General features: G+C 37.2%; 1 protein-coding gene across 1 annotated transcript in view; it reads right to left on the bottom strand.

The window, feature by feature from the left end:
• Positions 1-15,978, bottom strand: part of SMC3 (structural maintenance of chromosomes 3) — a 33,150-nt gene extending 17,172 nt beyond the window's left edge. The window contains exons 1-13 of the mRNA XM_019646669.1: positions 15,819-15,978; positions 14,647-14,722; positions 11,373-11,411; positions 9,883-9,950; positions 7,811-7,882; positions 7,354-7,433; positions 6,642-6,720; positions 4,644-4,761; positions 3,539-3,714; positions 2,780-2,860; positions 2,382-2,546; positions 1,963-2,084; positions 767-980 (exon numbers count right to left, since the gene is read on the bottom strand). Coding sequence (XP_019502214.1) covers positions 767-980; positions 1,963-2,084; positions 2,382-2,546; positions 2,780-2,860; positions 3,539-3,714; positions 4,644-4,761; positions 6,642-6,720; positions 7,354-7,433; positions 7,811-7,882; positions 9,883-9,950; positions 11,373-11,411; positions 14,647-14,722; positions 15,819-15,833 — 1,305 coding nt within the window. The 5' untranslated portion in view covers positions 15,834-15,978. The remainder of the gene's footprint in view (positions 1-766; positions 981-1,962; positions 2,085-2,381; positions 2,547-2,779; positions 2,861-3,538; positions 3,715-4,643; positions 4,762-6,641; positions 6,721-7,353; positions 7,434-7,810; positions 7,883-9,882; positions 9,951-11,372; positions 11,412-14,646; positions 14,723-15,818) is intronic.
• Between the last annotated feature and the right edge of the window lie 2,641 nt (positions 15,979-18,619).

The raw sequence follows: 18,619 nt of genomic DNA, 5'->3' as shown, positions 1-18,619 counted from the left end.
TAAGATTGAACACGGCACCTTGAGCTGAGCTGCCCTGAGCTGCCAACTGGCGGCTGGATGGCGACTAGACTTGGAGCTGCGCTAGCTGTGCCCTCCATAACTAAGATTGAAGGACAACAACTTGGCTGTTCCCCTCCCCCAATTCCCCAATAAAAAAAATCTTAAAAAAAAAAAAAAAGAAAATGTTATAAAATCATTGCTTTAACCAACAAAAAAATGTATTCTGCAGTAAGTTATTAAATTGACAAAAAATTACTAAAAAGTTAAGTTTTAGATTTGTATATTACATTAAAATTAAGAGTAGTTAAGGTACATACTACCAATTCATAAAAATGTATTTCTTTCTTTCTTTAAAAAATTTTATTGGGGAACAGCCATAGTCATTCGTTATACATTGCTTTCATGCTACAATGGCATAGTTGACTCTTTTAGGGAGAGCGCAGCTCAGTGGCCCATGTAGGGATGAAACCAGCAACCTTGGTGTTATCAGCACCACACTCTAACCAACTGAGCTAACCAGTCACCCCCAAAAATTGTATTTCAAAATATACTCAATCTACATGGACACTGATATGGGAAAAAATGTTTTAAAAAGAGAACTACCATATGTATAACATTAAATCGTGCTATATTTTTCTAAATTAGTACTGTATTGTATATTTTAAAAGTAGCATGGAAACTGTTTAAAATAAAACTTAAATAGGTAAAACTGTACATATTTATCTCTTCGGAAAGATTTTTACAAAGCAGCTGTAAAAGTTCTTACATTATACTGCTCCAAATTTTTCTCTTTATTTGCCTCAGTGTCCTCCAAATCTTTATGTATAGCAGCAATCTGTCTTTTCTTATCATTAATAGCTTGATCCAAAGACTTGAGTTCCTTTTTAATCCACTTATCCCTTTCTTCTTTTGATGTAAACTGGCTTCCTCGACCCTGCTTTGCATAAAGGTCCGTTCTTTCCTGGGTAGCTTGGGCTAATCTACACAAGATAGAAGAGAATGGATTGAAAAAGAGAACAGAAAATAATCAAGTGTAATTGCAATCAATACATCAAGAGTACACAGAGACAACAGGCATTTTAAAAAATGGCATAAAAAAAGAAATTATGTATATAAAACGCAATTGCTCCTTGGGCTAGTTCTACATATTAATTTTACTTTGAAGTCACAGTTCAAGTCAGGTAAAATTGCCCACACCCTAAGGATTTCAGACAGAAAATGTCTTCACTCCAGGTCTGGGTTGGTCAGTAAATCTATAGACAGTTCCAGTATTCCATCTCAGGAATTTTCAGAAATGCTCCAACTATATTTAACTACGTAAACATTTTCAACTCCTTACTATAAAAGACACTATATAAAGGTTAAAAGGCAAAACAGTCACAACATATAAAACAAATATTAATGCCCAGATTACATAAAATAAACCTACACAACAGTTTAAAAAAAAAAGGGCAAAGGATATAAACAGGCAATTCACTAAAATAAACGTAAGTGGCACAAAAGCATGATAATGCACTAAACTATAAAATTAGCAAACCCTGGCAAGTACAATCTACAGATAGATACCAGAATGTCTAGATGTTAAAACAGCATTGAATAAGTAGCAGAATGAAGGATAGTTAAGATGTTATTTGAGTGAAAAAAGAACAGTCATCATGAGTATTTTAAAAAGCCCAACACACCTAGCTATGTTATCTTAGGCAAGTTATTTAACCAGAGCCTCAAGTTTGTCAAATTTAAAGTGGGGATAATGTGAATCTACCAGGGTCTTTGAGTAGAAAAGATAAAGGCAATATACACACGATGACGCTTGGCCCACAGCTGTTGCTCAACACTGGTTATTACTTTGAAACAGGCATTTAACTTTTACCCTTAATACTGTGCCTTCTTACCTATAACTATTTAGGTTCTATAGAGCAACTATGTATGAATTTAAAAGTATTGGTAAAAAAAATCCCAGACCTAGCAATTCCTCGCTCTTCTTTTTCTTTTACACTGTTGAATTTAGGTTCTGTTTCTGCCAGTTCTTTCTGTTTTTCTTCTATTTTTTCAAGCAGCTTCTGCCTCTCTTTTAATAAACGTTTCTGTAAATAAAGCAAGATAAGTAAAAATGCAATCTGCTTTAAAATTTTTGCTTACCTTATTAAGTCTACCATAAAACGTTTTCTCATGAAAAAAATTCGTGCGAAAACTGATCTGCGACACAGAATTTTTAAATGTAATAAAGATAGTACTGAGTTGCTACTGGAGTGTGAATTATTTTAACATGCCAAATCTTTTATAAAAATTTAAGCATGTACCCCAGTCACAGAAAGGACTCTCGGTTCTGCAATTCCTATACACCTGAATATTTGTCTTTCATTTTTAGCATTTTAACTTACCCTTTGTTCACTATTGCCTGCCAATTCATCTTGTAAATCCTTGGCTTTAAGCTCCAATTTAGTCCTCTGCTTAATCTGTTCTTGTCTTTCAGCACTGAGTTGCTCCTTTTCCTCTTTCATAGCTGAAATTTTTGTTTTCAGTTCCCTAACTTGGCGCTCAATATCCTGAAAGTTTTGAACAAAAATGAGTCAGGCACTTAAAAGTACAACAGCAAAATTATGACACCATTAGTTTTGTCCCTTCTTTTTCTTTCATTTGTACTTTCAGTACTATTCAATACAAGCCTTTTTAATACTCAATCCCAGTGTCACCCCACTTAAAGTCACCATTCCATAATTTTGGTACAAAGGGTTCACTGTGGCCAAACAATATGAGTTAACCTAATTTATAATCTTACCTCCATTTTATCTCTTGCATCCTGCTGGGCATCTCTCAATTGTCTGGATTTTTCTCCACTAGTCTCTCGCTTAGCAGAAAGCTGGAAAAAAAAACAAGCTACGATTTCTAACTGGTTTTGTATTTATTTAATATTTCATAACATCTAGTAAAAGTTTTAAATGTCTGCTGAAATAATCATCCACTTAAATTTTTACAAAAAATTAGTGATTTTATTTAAATAGAAAATTTAGTTTTAAGCACTACCTAAAACAAAGTTTTGTAGAAAATATCAGCAATACTAATTACAAAATACATTTTAAAAAAGCTAAGAAAAAAATTCATGAAGCTTCAAAGGTGGCTTCCTCTTATCCTGGTCTGACACCACCACCTGATTATACTTCAGAAACAACTACAGAAAAGCCAACATGGGCCTAGGTATTTTCCTTGGAATAAAGTGAAAGAACAAATTTGCTAACAAATAAATTCATTGAGAGGTTTTTAAACTTTTTTTTTTTTTTTTTTTTTTTTTTTTTAGCTGAGTCATCCCGCCACCTGTTGGCAGCTCAGCGGCTACTCAGCTCGGGCTGACTCGAACCGCTGTTGCTCAGAGCTCAAACTCTTGAGCGAGCTCTTAACCAACTGAGCCACTCAGCCGGCCCTGAGAGGTTTTTAAATTTGTAAGTTTCTATTTAAAAATCATTGAAAAGTATAAATGACTTTAACATATTCATAAAAATAAAATTAATCTAAATTTAAGTGGCAAAGGCAAATATTTTACCTCATCAAGTTTAGCACGAGTCTCGTTAAGTTCCTGATTGTAAATGGTATATTCCAGGGCTCGTCTCATTTTATCCCACTTCTGATACTGAGCTAGTTCTTCCTTTTCTTCTTCTAAGGTATGTAGTCTTTCTTCAATGTATTTTAACAACTCATTGATTTTTTCCCGTTTGCCCTCTTAAAAGAAGTGGAGAGGGGTAAAGGAATTAAATAAATTTTTATGTAATAATATTACTTCTCAAATATACCATAAATTAATCTTAATCTTAAGAACTATAGAATTGTTTGATATTATGTGGTAACAAAATCTAAGATACTACAATGACAATAAAGATGCTTCAGTATAAAAAGTATCAGAGAACAAACTTACACATAGTGACACTGATTCTTCTTATTCATGTGTTAAGGGCCTCAGTTTAAGCTTCCTTTAAAAGCCAGTGTGCCTTCCCACAACATAAAAAAAAAAACAAACCCTACTAACATTATTGGTGTCACTGATACTCAATTTATAATAATAGCATTATCTATAGCTACCACATAGTGAATGCCTACTATATTCCAATCATGGTGCTACTTTGCTCCTCTACTCATCACTACAAAATATGAAAAAGGATTTTATAGATGGGGAAGCTGTGGACCAGAGATCAAGTCTAAAGTCACAGTGTCAGTTAATTATGTCAGAATATGAAACCAGGAAGGACTCTAAGCTTTGACAGAACACAACACTTGAAAAGCAAAGTAGGGTTTCCATAATAAATGTACTAATGAAGATTCTAAGTTCAAAGTTTTATGTTTACTTGCTCCTGAACTTTTTTTTTGAGGAATACATTCAAATTTGTCATCTTTACACACAATGATGAGGACACTAGAGGCACAAAGTACTTGATCTAGAGAGGCATTATTACTAGCAACAATTCTTTATTCAAAGAAATAAATTATTGGAAATTTCAAACCTTAAACTGCTTCAAACTAATTTTCTCTCCATTCAGCACATGGGCAAATTATCATACAACATACTCCCGAGAGTACACATAACTCCTTTCCACTATCATAACACAAATATTCACAACAACAACAAAAATTAGGTACCATCACATTTCTTTTACCTGTTTCTTTCATTAAAGAGATGCTTTCTTCTTTTCGTTCATCATATACTCTAGTACCAGCTACTTCTCTTAATAGCTTTAGTCTCTGAGAATCTGGTGCTGTTGCCATCTGGTTGATCTAAAAATTTTAGAGAAATAATTATTACAGCACTACAGATTGCTCTTTAAGAATACTACCTTGAAAGGGGATTCACATAAGTGGAGTACGAGTTCATTAATGTAATCTATATAGTTCATATACCTACATACCTGTATCTCCTTTTACTTAAATGAAATTTACCAAACAAAAATCCAAATAGAATCAATACATTCTTAAGTCTAATTTATGGATAAAACTCTCTGATTTACAAATGATGGAGGAACATTCCACCACCATTTTTTATTAGTCAGTATGACATGGTATAAAAAATGAGATAAATTCTAAAAGAACAAAGTATTTTTACAAGGGAAAACTTACATTCTTTAAAAGCTATGATATTATTAAAAGTATAATAAAAGTGGTATGCTTAAAATATAGATAAAAATAATTGTCTCACAGGGGTAGTGAGCATAAAATAAGAAAAAACGTTTTTAAAATCTCATTTACAAATATATGGCAAAAAAATATATGACAAAGAGAGTGATAAAATCTAACTGCCATGCATGCAACTTTATATAACAAACGTGAGTTTAACATATTCTAGAAAATAAAATTAACCACTAAAGGTAAAAAAATACTATCAGTGCAGTTACTCTAACTTTTTTACATTAAAAAAGAGTCTGCTTTGAGCTAAGAAAATATGGTCTATCCAAAGTATATACATAAAAAAAAAATCACCCTTCAGATCCTTATCATTGCGTATCCCAATTAAGCATGTTCATTCATTTACTCACTTAAAAAAATATTTAATGAATACCTATAACATATGTGCCACTCTGTGGGCACTGGGAAAAGAGCACTGAACAAAACACTAAAAGTCTTGCCCTCATGAAACTTATATTCCAGTAGAAAGACAGGAAATAAGCATACTATTACAGTATATGAAGAAAAAACAAAATAAGGAAATAAAGCATAGAGTTGGGGTGAAGGTAATGCTTTTATAGATGAGACAGTCACGGATGGCTTATATGAAATGACACATGAGCAGAAACTAAAATGATGTAAAGGTGCCTGTGTTATATGTGCGCAGGGAAGACTCAGATAATTGCTCTTTCAAACCAGCCTCCTTTTAATTTGTCTCTTACAAAGGTGGTCTTTTCAAAAACCTAGTCTTCTGGTATCACATTTCCCCAAAGTGAAATACTATACTCTTCCTAATCACTTCTCCTTGAACGCTAACTTTCCAATACATACCTTAAAAAGCCTCCAACATGAATTAAGAAGTGGATTATTTGTAAAGAATTCTCCCCTAGTCCAAAAAAAGCTACAGAAAACTTTAGGACATTGCAGGTATGTTCTAAGAAAAAGAAATTATCTTAGATATAGTTTCAAGTATACGAGGAAACAGAACAACCAGCTTAAGTATATAGCTACTAAAAACTATAAATAATATAATCTCTGTAAGGGAAAATAATATGTAGCATTATAGATTTTTGGTAATGTAAGCTTTTTATCTTTAATTCTGGGATATACTAAGTTAACAGAGTATTAATTTTAGAATGTTAATTTTTTTTCAAATGTGACTTTTATAGAATTTCTACAATATTATGGATCATCATGATTTCCACAAACCAAAAATATCTTCCAGTAAAGTGATACAGGTCACTAAGAAAACAATCCACGTGAACAGCTCTGCTGAAATATTCCATCCCATTATGCAAGAGATCTACATGTATTTTGTACTTTATGGCCATGTACAAGGTTAACACTAACTTCAATCCAAAATAAATCAATGAAAACAAGACAATATAGTACATTTTTTATTCAACTTCACCACTAGAATCAATAAACCAATTCAATCATTGAATGAATATACTCAGAAAACAAATTCTATTAAAAAGGGACATAAAATTGTTTACCTTTCCTTGCTTAACAATATAATAAGGATTGCTTCGAGAAAAACCAGCACTTTCAAGAAGATTCATCACATCATTTTTCCTGTAGATAAACATTAAAAATTTTTTTCAGATAAATAACAATTCAGTAACCAAAAAATGAGTACACTAACTCCTGAGTTAAGAAACATGAGAACAGCCATCTGTTGTATCAGTCTCAGAGAATCTTCTGATTTTTATGTTTATACTCTAAATAATGATTTGTTGAACATATGGCAAATATATCTCATGTATGAGGCAAGTAAAAGAATACTTTTAGGGCTGTCTGAGTGGCTCAGTTGGTTAAGAGCTCGAGCTCTGAGCAACACAGTTGCCAGTTCGATTCCCACATGGACCAGTGAGCTGCACCCAAGCTGAGCTGCCACTGAGCTGCCAAAAGGCAGCAGGATGGCTCAGCTGGTGAGAGCACATGCCCCTAAATGTGGGATAGTGGGCTATGCCCACCCCCCGCAACTAAGATTGAACGTGGCACCTTGAGCTGAGTGGCCGCGAGCTGCCAATGGACAGCCGGATGGAGACTGGACTTGGAGCTGAGCTAGCTGCACCCTCCACAACTAGGATTGAAGGACAACTTGGCTGTTCCCCTCCCCCAAATCCCCAATAAAATCTTTATAAAAGAAAAAGAATACTTGTACTCTTTTGTAAAGAAATTATAAATGTAAAGAAAAATGCTTACGTGACCATTTTCTTGTCTAAGAAATACTGATCCTTTTTGGCACCAATAACTCTTCGAAGTGAAACTTCCTCTTTATCAATCTAAGAAAAAATGTAAAAGTCCAAAGTTAATTTAACAGTAAAAGTGTAAAACTTTTTATAATAGTTACCATAATAAGGTCATTTTAGAGTCCCTAACCATAACAATTACTTTAAAATTTCAATCTCACTAAAGAGAATACTCAATTTTTATGACAAACACAATTTTTCACAACAGCTTGCACATTCCTATTTATTTACAAGAATGTTCATTATAATTTCAAGACAAAATTAGTATGTAAATTTTATAGTTATTTTCTCATAAACTAAATTATAAAAGCTTAAGTACAGCTATAAATAATGTTTCAAAGCCTGGGGGAAAAAATCAGCTGCAACAATAAAATTCTCAACATTACTGAAAACAAAAAGCATTTACTCACTGGCAATCGGTTGTCCGAATTGTCAAAAATAATCTCCACAAAAGCAGAAATAACACGAGGACCAGTACCCTCCTAAAACATGTGATAAACAAATTTGTAATTTAAGTGGTATTTTCAAATTCTTTAAACAAATTTAAAGTTTAGTGCTTTAGTAATAAGCCTGATTCAATGAAGAAAAATTTCTATCAGACTAGTATATATCCCTCTTGACAAAACAACAAAGAAGCGGGATTAGGATAACAATACTTATCAACCAAACAGCTTTTGATTCTAAATAAAAGAATGAGAACTATGTGAAACGTCAGTTAAGTCTTGTTGTACAGATCACTTTATTAGAGCACAAGGCCCCATAGAAACTTAATTCTACCTATTTGCTAGTATCTAAAACACTTTGAGGCTTTTATTTTATACACTCATCTTAATGCTGGAAAGGAACCCTAACAAACCATATCATTACTAAAACTCTTTTTTTAAACATTTGAGATATTCTATGTAGTTTTAAATCTGCTATGAAAACACACACATTTAACACGTGTCACATTTAGACCAATTTATGACCCAACCACTTACATACCAAGTCCAGATAATTTCCAGATTCTGGAAACCGTTATTATGTAGTGGCTCAATACAATGAAGAATGATATGTAAAGAGATCATTCTTTTAATGCCAATCTGAGAAACCTAAAAATATTTTTCTACAGGGAATTAGTCCAGATTACTGGTCTAAAAAATGAAATTTAAGAGATGGGGGGAGGGCCGGCCGAGTGGCGCAATGGGGCCCCGGTTCGGATCCCACATATGAGGGCCAGTGACACTGCCCTCTACAGCTAAGATGCTGAACAACAGCTCAACCTGGAGCTGGGCTGCCGTGAGTCGCCGGCGACGGCGTAGGCTGCAGCCCCTGTGGCAGTGGGTTGCCATGGGCTACCGTGTGTAGCCAGCAGCCAGCGTGAGTGGCCAGCAGTCGCAGTGAGCAGCCATCCAGAAGCCCGCGACTGAAATGCCTCGCCCGGGAAGAGCACAATGATGGTGCCAACTTGGGCCAGTGAAGCAACGTCCTCCACAACTAGACTGAAGAACAAAACAACAGCAACTTGTCTGTTCCCCTTCCCCCAATTCCCCAGCACTGTTCCCATCCTCCCAATTCCCCAATAAAAATCTTTAAAAAAAAATTTTTTTAAAGAGATGGGGGCAAAAATAATGCTTAAAAAAACACACACAAAACCTTCCTAGGTGTGAGAGACATTGTTGAGCTATATTGAGGAATCTTCCTTTCTGGTCTTAAAATTAATTATAAACCATAGTCAAACCAGGAAGATAAACTGTATCATTTTATTATAGTCTTTTATAATTTTTTTCCTAAAATTACTTTAGTTCATTACTCATAATCTAATGAAAAATTATGACAATTTACTACAAATACACTGTCTTTCATATGGAAAAATGATGTTACCATTTAAGTAAAAATATGGCTAAAAAGAATAACTTGTATGTTGTTTAGTTTGCAATTATTGGTTCTCTATGCTCCCATCTTAACTCCTGGTTCTGAGTTTCAAAATTCCTAATCCCGAATCTCAAACTCTTCTTTCTCCAGCAAACCTCCTTCTAGAGCCTTACCAGACAATACCTTAATAAAGAATTTATATTTATATGGAAGACATATCCATGTATAGGCAAGTTCTACAATTTTCTTACCATTATATAAAAACTAGGGTTTTATCCTGCATTCATACAGCAGGCTAAATTTTACAGAATAACACTTAAGAGACTATATCATGTTCATAAAAGATCTAAAACTCGAACAAATGATTTTGTTTACCAGAATTGACAACGTATTTTTTAAAATATATACAGCTGACCCTTGAACAACACAGGTTTTCAACTGACCTGTGCAGTTCAAACCCATGTTGTTCAAGGGTCAACTGGAGGCTGGGAATCTGCATATTTGGAGGGCCGACTGTATATCCATGTTACGCATGGATTTTAGATTGAGGGCAGTCAATGCCACTGTCCCTTGAGCTGCTCAAGGGGTCAACTGTAACATAATAACGTCTTAAAGTAGTCTCACTCACATGCAATAAAGCCAATCGCTGTTCCGGACGAAGATGACTAAACTCATCACTGAGAACAAACTGAATTGCTAGAAATACAAAACAAGTATTAGTATAGTCTAAAAAAGGATTTATGACTTATTAATAATTTTGCATACCTTCATATTAATAGAATACAGTGTATCAGGTAATGAACAACGCAGATAAACTGGATTATCTGTTTCATACAGATAAAAGCAATGCAGAAAATTTGCATGTACTTCAGATTAATCAGCTAGGAAATAAGAAAAATTTCAACCTTTCACTGAAACATTTAAAGTAAGAAAATTTTTTTTTAAATGGAGGTACAGGAAGAGACAAGCAGAACTAAGGTCTATCTTTTGATCAAAGTATACACTGATTGGTTAAGTTAACACTATATTTGCTTTCATCCACTAGACAAATGATATATGAATTATTTATTAACAAAATAGGATGTATTCCTACAACATCCTTAATTGGATACTTTGTCAAAAGAAACAGAACTAAAGAAATACAGGGAGTTGTTTCAGATTCCCACCATCTCCTTAATTGCTTGCACTGCCCTTATCTTCAGTTAGGAGCCATTCTCGCTTAACTGGAACACCCTGCCCTAGAAATGGAACTCTACTTATAACAGCTATTCTGTTCCCAGTCTACCTAAGAGACCTTTGACATTCTAAAGGAGTGTGTGTGTATGAATAGGGGTGAAAGTGGGAACTGGCTCTTATAATCAATCACCTTGCAGAGGAGAGTATGGATTGGATTCAAACTGCCCTCATCTCCCTGGAGATTATGAAATGCTCCCTTCCACCCCAATCCCACTATCTCACCATCCCCCACTCCAAATTACAATCACTGATGGAATATAGAGTACCCTTTCTGAGATTTGTGAGCAGACAGGATAAAACCTTTGCTCTTCTAAACCCCCCCCCCACCCCCCACCCTTTCCTCAAACACTACTTAACTAAGAGGTTTAAAATTTTTCAACCTACTTCTTTGTACAGTCCAATTCTGTTAACATGTTTTTTCTTCCCAGAGAATTTGTTTATATATATATACATATATATATATACATATACATATATATATATGTGTGTGTGTGTGTGTGTGTATATATATATATATATATATATATATGCATTTACAACATTTATATACTTCAAGTTTAAAAACCACTTCTGTAAGAATTGCCTCATTTGATTCTCACAACCCATCTAAAGTAGGCAGGGCAAACATCTCTGTTCTTAAAGTGAAAAGAGTAATTTGAGAGGTTAAGTGTTTTACCCAGTCTCACATAGCTAATTAATCACTAGGTGTACAAAAGAACTTAGATCCTTATACTCTAAACCGTCTATACTAAACTACAACCCTGTATGAAAAAGTATTTCTTGGGTTTTGTGCAGACATAACCTAACAAAATCAATTTTTAAAATAACTATCTTAAGATACCTAGGTCTTAATATATTTAGAATTCAAAAAACAATACCTACCATAAAAAAAGTTACTTTTTCCAGATCCATTTCTGCCCACTGTAAAATTTTTTAAAAGATGTTATTTTATATAAAAACCAATAAAATTAAAACTTTATTGAAAGTATTAGAAAATTCATAAATCCAAGTTTCTAACATAACATTTTAATATTTGAATTTAAACACAACAGAACAGTGAACAGAAGAAATCGATAAACAAAAGTTTTAATCACCAAATAAGTGCAATTTTTGTCTAGACTTCATATGGTTTTTTCCTTAATGAAATTCATTTCATTGTTGATTCTTTTGCTCTTTCCCAATAGTTTAAAATTAATAAATAAAAAAATATATTACCCGGCTTTTATAATTATTACAATGGACATTAATTCTATTTTAATTATATATGATAAAGTATTTCTTAACAATTTAGATTCATATATTGCTAACACTTAAACATACCTAATCATTTTAAATTCTCAAACTATTCCCATGTTAAACTATTTATGATCAGCCCTATATATCATGTCTTGTTTTAATACTCACAAAATATAAACAACAATAAGGCATTGTTTTTAATACCTGAATTCAGAAATAAGCAATTCTGTACATAAAAGGTTTTCAGATTTAATGAATGGACTTGAGTTTTTTGTTTAGCAAAATTTTCATTAAGAGTCATGAATATTAAAAAAAAAAAGTCATGAATATCTATGCTATTCTCTCTTAATCTGGACCAAAATATGCTGAACGATTTAGCCCCAAAGTTATCACTTTTAATGCAAAGTAAACCCTAAAGAGAAAGTAATACGTTATGCCAGAAAATAATAAAGTGCTTTTAAAAAGAAGCATACAACAGACAGAGACCAGTTTGAAGGTGGCTTCCACTGGCTATCTCTAGGACAACATGAGAACCAAAATAATTAGATGAATTATAAATCACTGCTGGGGGGAATAATCCATGAGTCCATACACATAATAAAAAAATAAGCAGCTTAGCAGTAGCTAAGCAGGCTTTGGGCTCTGTTTTCTAGGAAACCAGGGCTAATACAAGTATAGATCGTTAAAATTAAGAATGGTTATCTCTACGTTAGAAGGATTACAGTTTTAATTTTTTTTCTTTTTAGGTTCTGTGCTCTTCCATGATATTCTACAATTAACATATATTTCTTTTGTTAAAAGGCTAGAAAAAAGGTAACCTTAAAAACGTATGTTTGGTGGGCCGGCCGAGTGGCTCAGTTGGTTAAGAGCTCGCTCAAGAGTTTGAGCTCTGAGCAACAGTGGTTTGATTCCTGGCCCGAGCTGAGCAGCCGCTGAGCTGCCAACAGGTGGCAGGATGGCTCAGTTTAAAAAAAAAACAAAAACAAAAGTATGTTTGGTATATTCAAACACTATTCAAGCATTCAAACATAAGCAAAGAAATACTTGCCTTCAAATCTTGGGGTTTTTTTAAGGGTCAAAATCATTAAATTATCAAAATGGTATGCTTTCATGTGATACTTTTAGGGTCAATTTCAGTCCACACTACGTTTGGTCTTCCTTACGTTATTTTATATTAAGTACCTGGTTTTTAAAACATGTTAAACCAATAAAATCTTATCATGTTTTGTTTTTCAATTAAAATAAAAGAACACCTGGGCCAGGCTCAGCTGGTTAAGAGCTCGCTTGGGAGTGCCAGCTCTGAGCAGCAGGGCTGCAGTTGGGATCCCACATTGAGGGCCAGTGACACTGCCCTCTACAGCTAAGATGATGAACAACAGCTCGACCAGGAGCTGGGCTGCTGTGAGCCGACAGCAACGGCGTAGGCTGCAGCAGGGCTGCAGTGGGCTGCCGTGAGCTCCGTGAGTGGCTGGCAGCCAGCGTGAGTGGCTGGTAGCCGGTGTGAGCTACTGGGAGCCACTGGGAGCTACTCGGAGCCGCGGTGAGCGGCCGACCAATGACGGGAGACCGATTGCCTCACCCGGGAAGAGCACAATGATCATACCAACATGGACCAGTGAAGCGATGTCCTCTACAACTAGACTGAAGAACAAAACAGCAATTTGTCTACCTGTCTGTTCCCCTCCCCACAATTCCCCAATAAAATCTTTAAAAAAAAAAAAAGGACACTTAATTTCCTTTGTAACTGTGACTATTAACAATCCTAATGTTGCAACCAAGGTACAGTAGTAAAACAGCTGTCTCATAATAGCTAAAACAAAAATACTTGCTAGGCCTTATGGACATAATTTAATCCTCCAAGATAATGATGGTCTTCATTTTAAAGTTCATTTATAAAATTATACAACTGATATATATATGCTTTTCTGGTATCTAGAAACATTTCATTTCATCTATCCTTTAAAAATTCAGCAGAATATCAGAAAACATTTGCTGGTGGTATCAACAAAATGGAATATTATCATCTGAAGAAACTAGACTAAATATTGTAATGTAGGGCAATCACTATTAATTAGCCCTTTATCCTCACACATTTGCTTTCTCATTTAAGCTTCCCAATAGCCCTAGGAGCTGGGTATCATTATCTCCACTTTACAAATAAGACAACTGAAGCTCCTCAGGGAGTCAAGTTTGAAAAAGAATACATGCCAGAACTGGGACTTGAATGCCATTTGTTATGCTCCAAAGTTTATGCGCTTCTCACCTTAGATATTACCACAGGAAAAAGATAATCTGAGAACATAATTTGTGAATAAATGGTCATCTTTGAAATAAGGCAATAGTGAGCATCTTAACTAGGAAATGACATAACAAGAACAGAATAGCTCAAACACTAAATTCAGTGTCATTCACATATCAACTTAAAGCTATGAAAATACACTCACACACATATGCAACTCAAATAAAAATGAGTAACTTACTACTGTCTATCTGCATATTTTAAATATATAAAATAAGCAATTCATCAGTGCAGGTTAAAAACAAAGAAGTTATTTTATATAGAAAAATACAGAGGGTGCCAAAAAATGTATACACACTTTAAGAAAGGAAAACTGTATTAAAATTGCAATACTCAACATATACCAATAACAAAAGATGAATAAAAGTCACGTTTGACTTCTGCAATTACAAGAGGTGCTCAGAGTGCTTACCGTCAGTGTCCAGACACTCCTGATTACGGTGAACTACTGCTTGAGCAACACTGACCCAAGTGTCCACCTGTATACATTTTTTTGGTACCCCCGGTATATAAATTTATGTAATATTCAAAGATAATTCTTGTCTCCTTAAGCCTAGATAAAAGCAGAATTTAAATGGCTGTATAGATTTAACTCTGATCTAGTGAACAATGAACACTTACCAATAACATTATGTTTTGAACTGAAGGGATCTACAATTGTTTGATCTCTGTAACTTCGAAAACCTTGGATAATTACCTAACAAATAAATACAGAAGAGATTTTTCAACACACACCAAGAAATAACTTCTGAACTAACATTTTCCTTTTGCACTGCTCCCCTTTCTGATTTCTCATTTAATGCAAGATAGAAAACTCTGAATTTCACATAAGAAAAATCGATTTTGGAACTGTGGTAATTAAAAATCTCCTATCAGTAAGCATTGCCAGTGTTGTTTCTTACGCGTTTCCATTGGTCACCTGGTAAGGAAGTCCCGAAATCAAGTATAAAAATCACTGCATAAAGCTCTCTGGAACATTGAACTTGACAGTATTAGAGTAAAAGGATCAAGTAGGCAGACTGGCCCCAGCTTTCCCGACCCCGAGCGACACACGAGCCAGCCAAAATGAGGAGACGTTACAAGCAAGGAGCGCTTAGAGCCCAAAATATCCAATAGAGAAACTTTCCCCAAAGCGTGTGAATGGGCTCATCTCTGTGCTGGACTCCAGCGCGGGAAGACCATTTTGACAGAAGTAAACAACTGAGTGAGGAGGCGCTACACATTTTGCTAGGAGCGTCCCTTTCATTTCTCCGGTAAGTCGGGGCGGGGACAGGACCCCCGTTAAGCAGGCAGCCCAGCCTGTGCCCCCAGAGGCGCCCCACGCCAGGAAAACCTCTCTCCACACGCCCCACGCAAATGGCCAGCGCGGGACTCTCCTAGCAGGACAACGCAGCTTCCCGGCCTCTGGCGACTCCGGCGCAGCCCTCAGCTAGCTCAGGGCCCTCGGCCCGCACCCCGGCCTCTCCCGACTCTGCCCCCCGCACTCCCCCAAAAAGCCCGGTTCCTCCACAAGACCCGTCCCGCCCCGCCGGCCCCTCCACACCTCTCGGAGGTCCTGCCTCCCCCAGACCAGCACTGGTCTGGTCTGGACTGCAAAGGGGAGCCCCCCAATTCTCAGTGTTCCCCGCGCTCCCGGGGCGGGGCCTCTCCCCTCCCCCACAGTCCCCGTCTGGCCCAGATCCACTCAGCCGCGAGACGTGAGAGGCCGCGCGCGGGTGGCGTCGCGACACCCCCGCCTCCAGGAGCGGTCCTCGCGAGACCGTGAGGGGGTGGGAAGAACGCACAGGCCTTACCTGCTTTATGTACATGGTTCCACGCCTCTAGCGGGGGAGAAGGTCTCCCCACCCGAGAACCAACAGCGCGACCGCGGGGTCAGGTGAGGAGCCTACGAGACCCCTCCCCCGAAGCTCCGCTCGCTCCCCTCCAGCCAAACAAAATGGCGGCGCCCGTGGAGGCGGAGTCCGCGCCTCGGACGGAACCACCCGCGCTTCCCTCGCAAAGCGTAGGGGGAGTCAGGGCCCAGTCTGCTCGTTGCTTTCGGTGAAAGGAGCCTTCTACGGCGTCTGTCGGTGGATTTCATTTGATGCTTCCATTTGTAGGTGAACCTTTCCTGAGACTTAGTCGGAGGCTTCACTCAGAAAAGCCTTGATCGTGAAGTTGGCCAGTATTCCCTCTGTTCGCGGAGGCAACGGTTGCGTCCACAAGGGGGAGAAAGGTTCGGCGCCAAAGCTAATTGTGAGAGTCCAGGGCCAGTAGCAGCGCGGGCCGGCGGCCACGTGTCCTCGGAATGTTTTAAAATGCGGCCTCCGCGCAGGCGGCGCTTGTCTGCGAACGCGCAGAATGCTGGTGACAGCGGTAATTGAGTGTGCGGAATTCTGCCTTCCATTCTTTCTCTTTCCCCCCGCGTCTCCCCCACCCCCACCCCGCGTCTGTCTCTCTCTCTCTCATTTGGGAACTTTATAAACTTAGAACGGCCCGTACTGCCTTCGGACAGTCCACTCACAGGACAGCCCCGCAGGGCCTTGACGCTCGAAAATTTGTTTTAATATTGTGGCCATACCGCGTGAACTGTTACTTCTCTGCTGTGTGCTGTAAATCTAGGCAGACTTGGACAGTTGCAACAAAGAGATTTGTATAAGATGAATCGTGTTTTGTGTTTTCTTTAACGGCCTGAAATCTTGGTGCTTGTGGCAACCCTAAGTGATCAGTCTTAGAGGAAAATCATCTGGTTAGAAATGGCATCTCTGGGCCTCTGGAAAATTACCTGCCACTCAGCCACTCAAGTGGGCCCTCGGCGCCCTTCCCGCTGCTGAGGGCAGTTCCAACCCTAATTATTTCTAGATTGTACTGTTTTTAATAGCAGTCTATTAACTTCATCCCTGTCCACACCTCTTGCTGCTGGCAGAGTCCCGTATCAACACCTGATCAAATCCTATCCAGCCCTGGGGCTTAAAAAACAAACGAACCAGGCCCAGGCAGTGGCTCAGTTGGTTAAGAGCTTGCTCAAGAGTGGGAGCTCTGAGCAACAGGGTCGCTGGTTCGATTCTTGGCCTGAGCTGAGTGCCAACAGGTGGCAGGATGGTTCAGCTAAAAAAAAAAACCAAAAAAGAAAACACACACAAAAAAAGAACAAACACTACTACAGTAATGTTTTAAGCCTCCATTTTCTAGTCTGTAAGAGGATGACAAAATCACTTCATGTTTATAATTTAAAATAGGATATATAAAATAATCCTATTTACTTATATAGATATATAGATGAAAGGATGGTCACCAAAACCTTTATGATGGTCTTCACAGTGATGAGATTTTTACTTCTTTAGACTTTTCCATATTAATGAGCCTTATACAATTAGTTTATATAATTTATACACACAGAAAAAAAGATCAGTAAAAACATAAAATATAAAAGGTGATTTTGAGAATTTGACACGCTTATTTATATTTATTGTCTGCTCGTTCTACTACAATATAAATCAAGAGAAGGGACTTTATCTTGTTCCTGCTGCTTCTTTAGTAACTTGTTCCTAGAAAGTACTCAAATACTATGAATGAAGAATACAGAAAGCGAAGACCACAGTGCCTGGCTCATTTATGCCAGCTGTCGGTATTTAAAGGCTCCCCATGACCCCATCCTACCCACCTCCCATCCCTATGGCAGTATCATGCTTTTCTGGGAAGCATTTAATGAACATATGAATCTCCTTTAGCAGGAAGGAATAGTTCATCACACCCATGCCCTATCTGGGGGCAAAGGGGCATTCCCAAATGAAATTGACACCATGATGCAATTACAACAATGCCTGTGTGCTCATAGTCAAGCAAGTGGATACTGCTGGCTTTTTACATCAAAGCATCCCATTAACAACACAGCATCACTTCCTCAGCGCTTTTACTTTTCTCCCTTAACCCCACCTCTGTTTCAACATGATCCTCAGATACACTGGAAAGGGGTGGGAAGAGTATTAAAGTCTCTTTAAGAACAGGATGTCTTTAATACCCAAAGCATAGACACACAACAGTCATAGTCCCTTATATTTGTGTAGCTCTTTATCGGCTTCAAAGTGCTGTCATGTGTGTAACTTCATTTTTCTTGCTATGATGTTGTGAGGAACAAGGGTGCTTATTATTCCGCATTGAACTGGAAACTCAGGTCTGATGCTGACTCCATCTACAAATTCCATGACTCGGGACACACCATTTTTCTGTAATTAAAATGAGACCATTCTCTGCCCTTCCAAGCAGCAGAGACAAGGACTGCCTCAATAGGGTGCCATGAATAGGCTGAGGGCTCAACTTAGGGAGTTCCATGTCACATCCCAGTTCTACCACTTTCTGGTTATATGACCTGGGGAAGATTAACCTCTTGGTGCTTCTGTTTACTCATCTATAAAGTGGGGATTATGATGATATTTACTAAAACTGTGCAGAGAAATTGAGACGATTCTTGTAAAACAACTTGCATGAGAAATAATGTTAGCTATTGTTCATAGTTTATAACCAAACCAGCAAGCCCCTGGGAAAAGACAACACATAGCTAAATTGAAAGGTCAAGACGCCAAAGGACAACTGGCCAATGTTTCTGGGACCCCCT

The sequence above is a fragment of the Hipposideros armiger genome, unplaced genomic scaffold (assembly GCF_001890085.2).
Source record: "Hipposideros armiger isolate ML-2016 unplaced genomic scaffold, ASM189008v1 scaffold_105, whole genome shotgun sequence".
NCBI classification, from domain to species: domain Eukaryota; kingdom Metazoa; phylum Chordata; class Mammalia; order Chiroptera; family Hipposideridae; genus Hipposideros; species Hipposideros armiger.
This window is presented reverse-complemented; position numbering and strand designations above follow the sequence as displayed.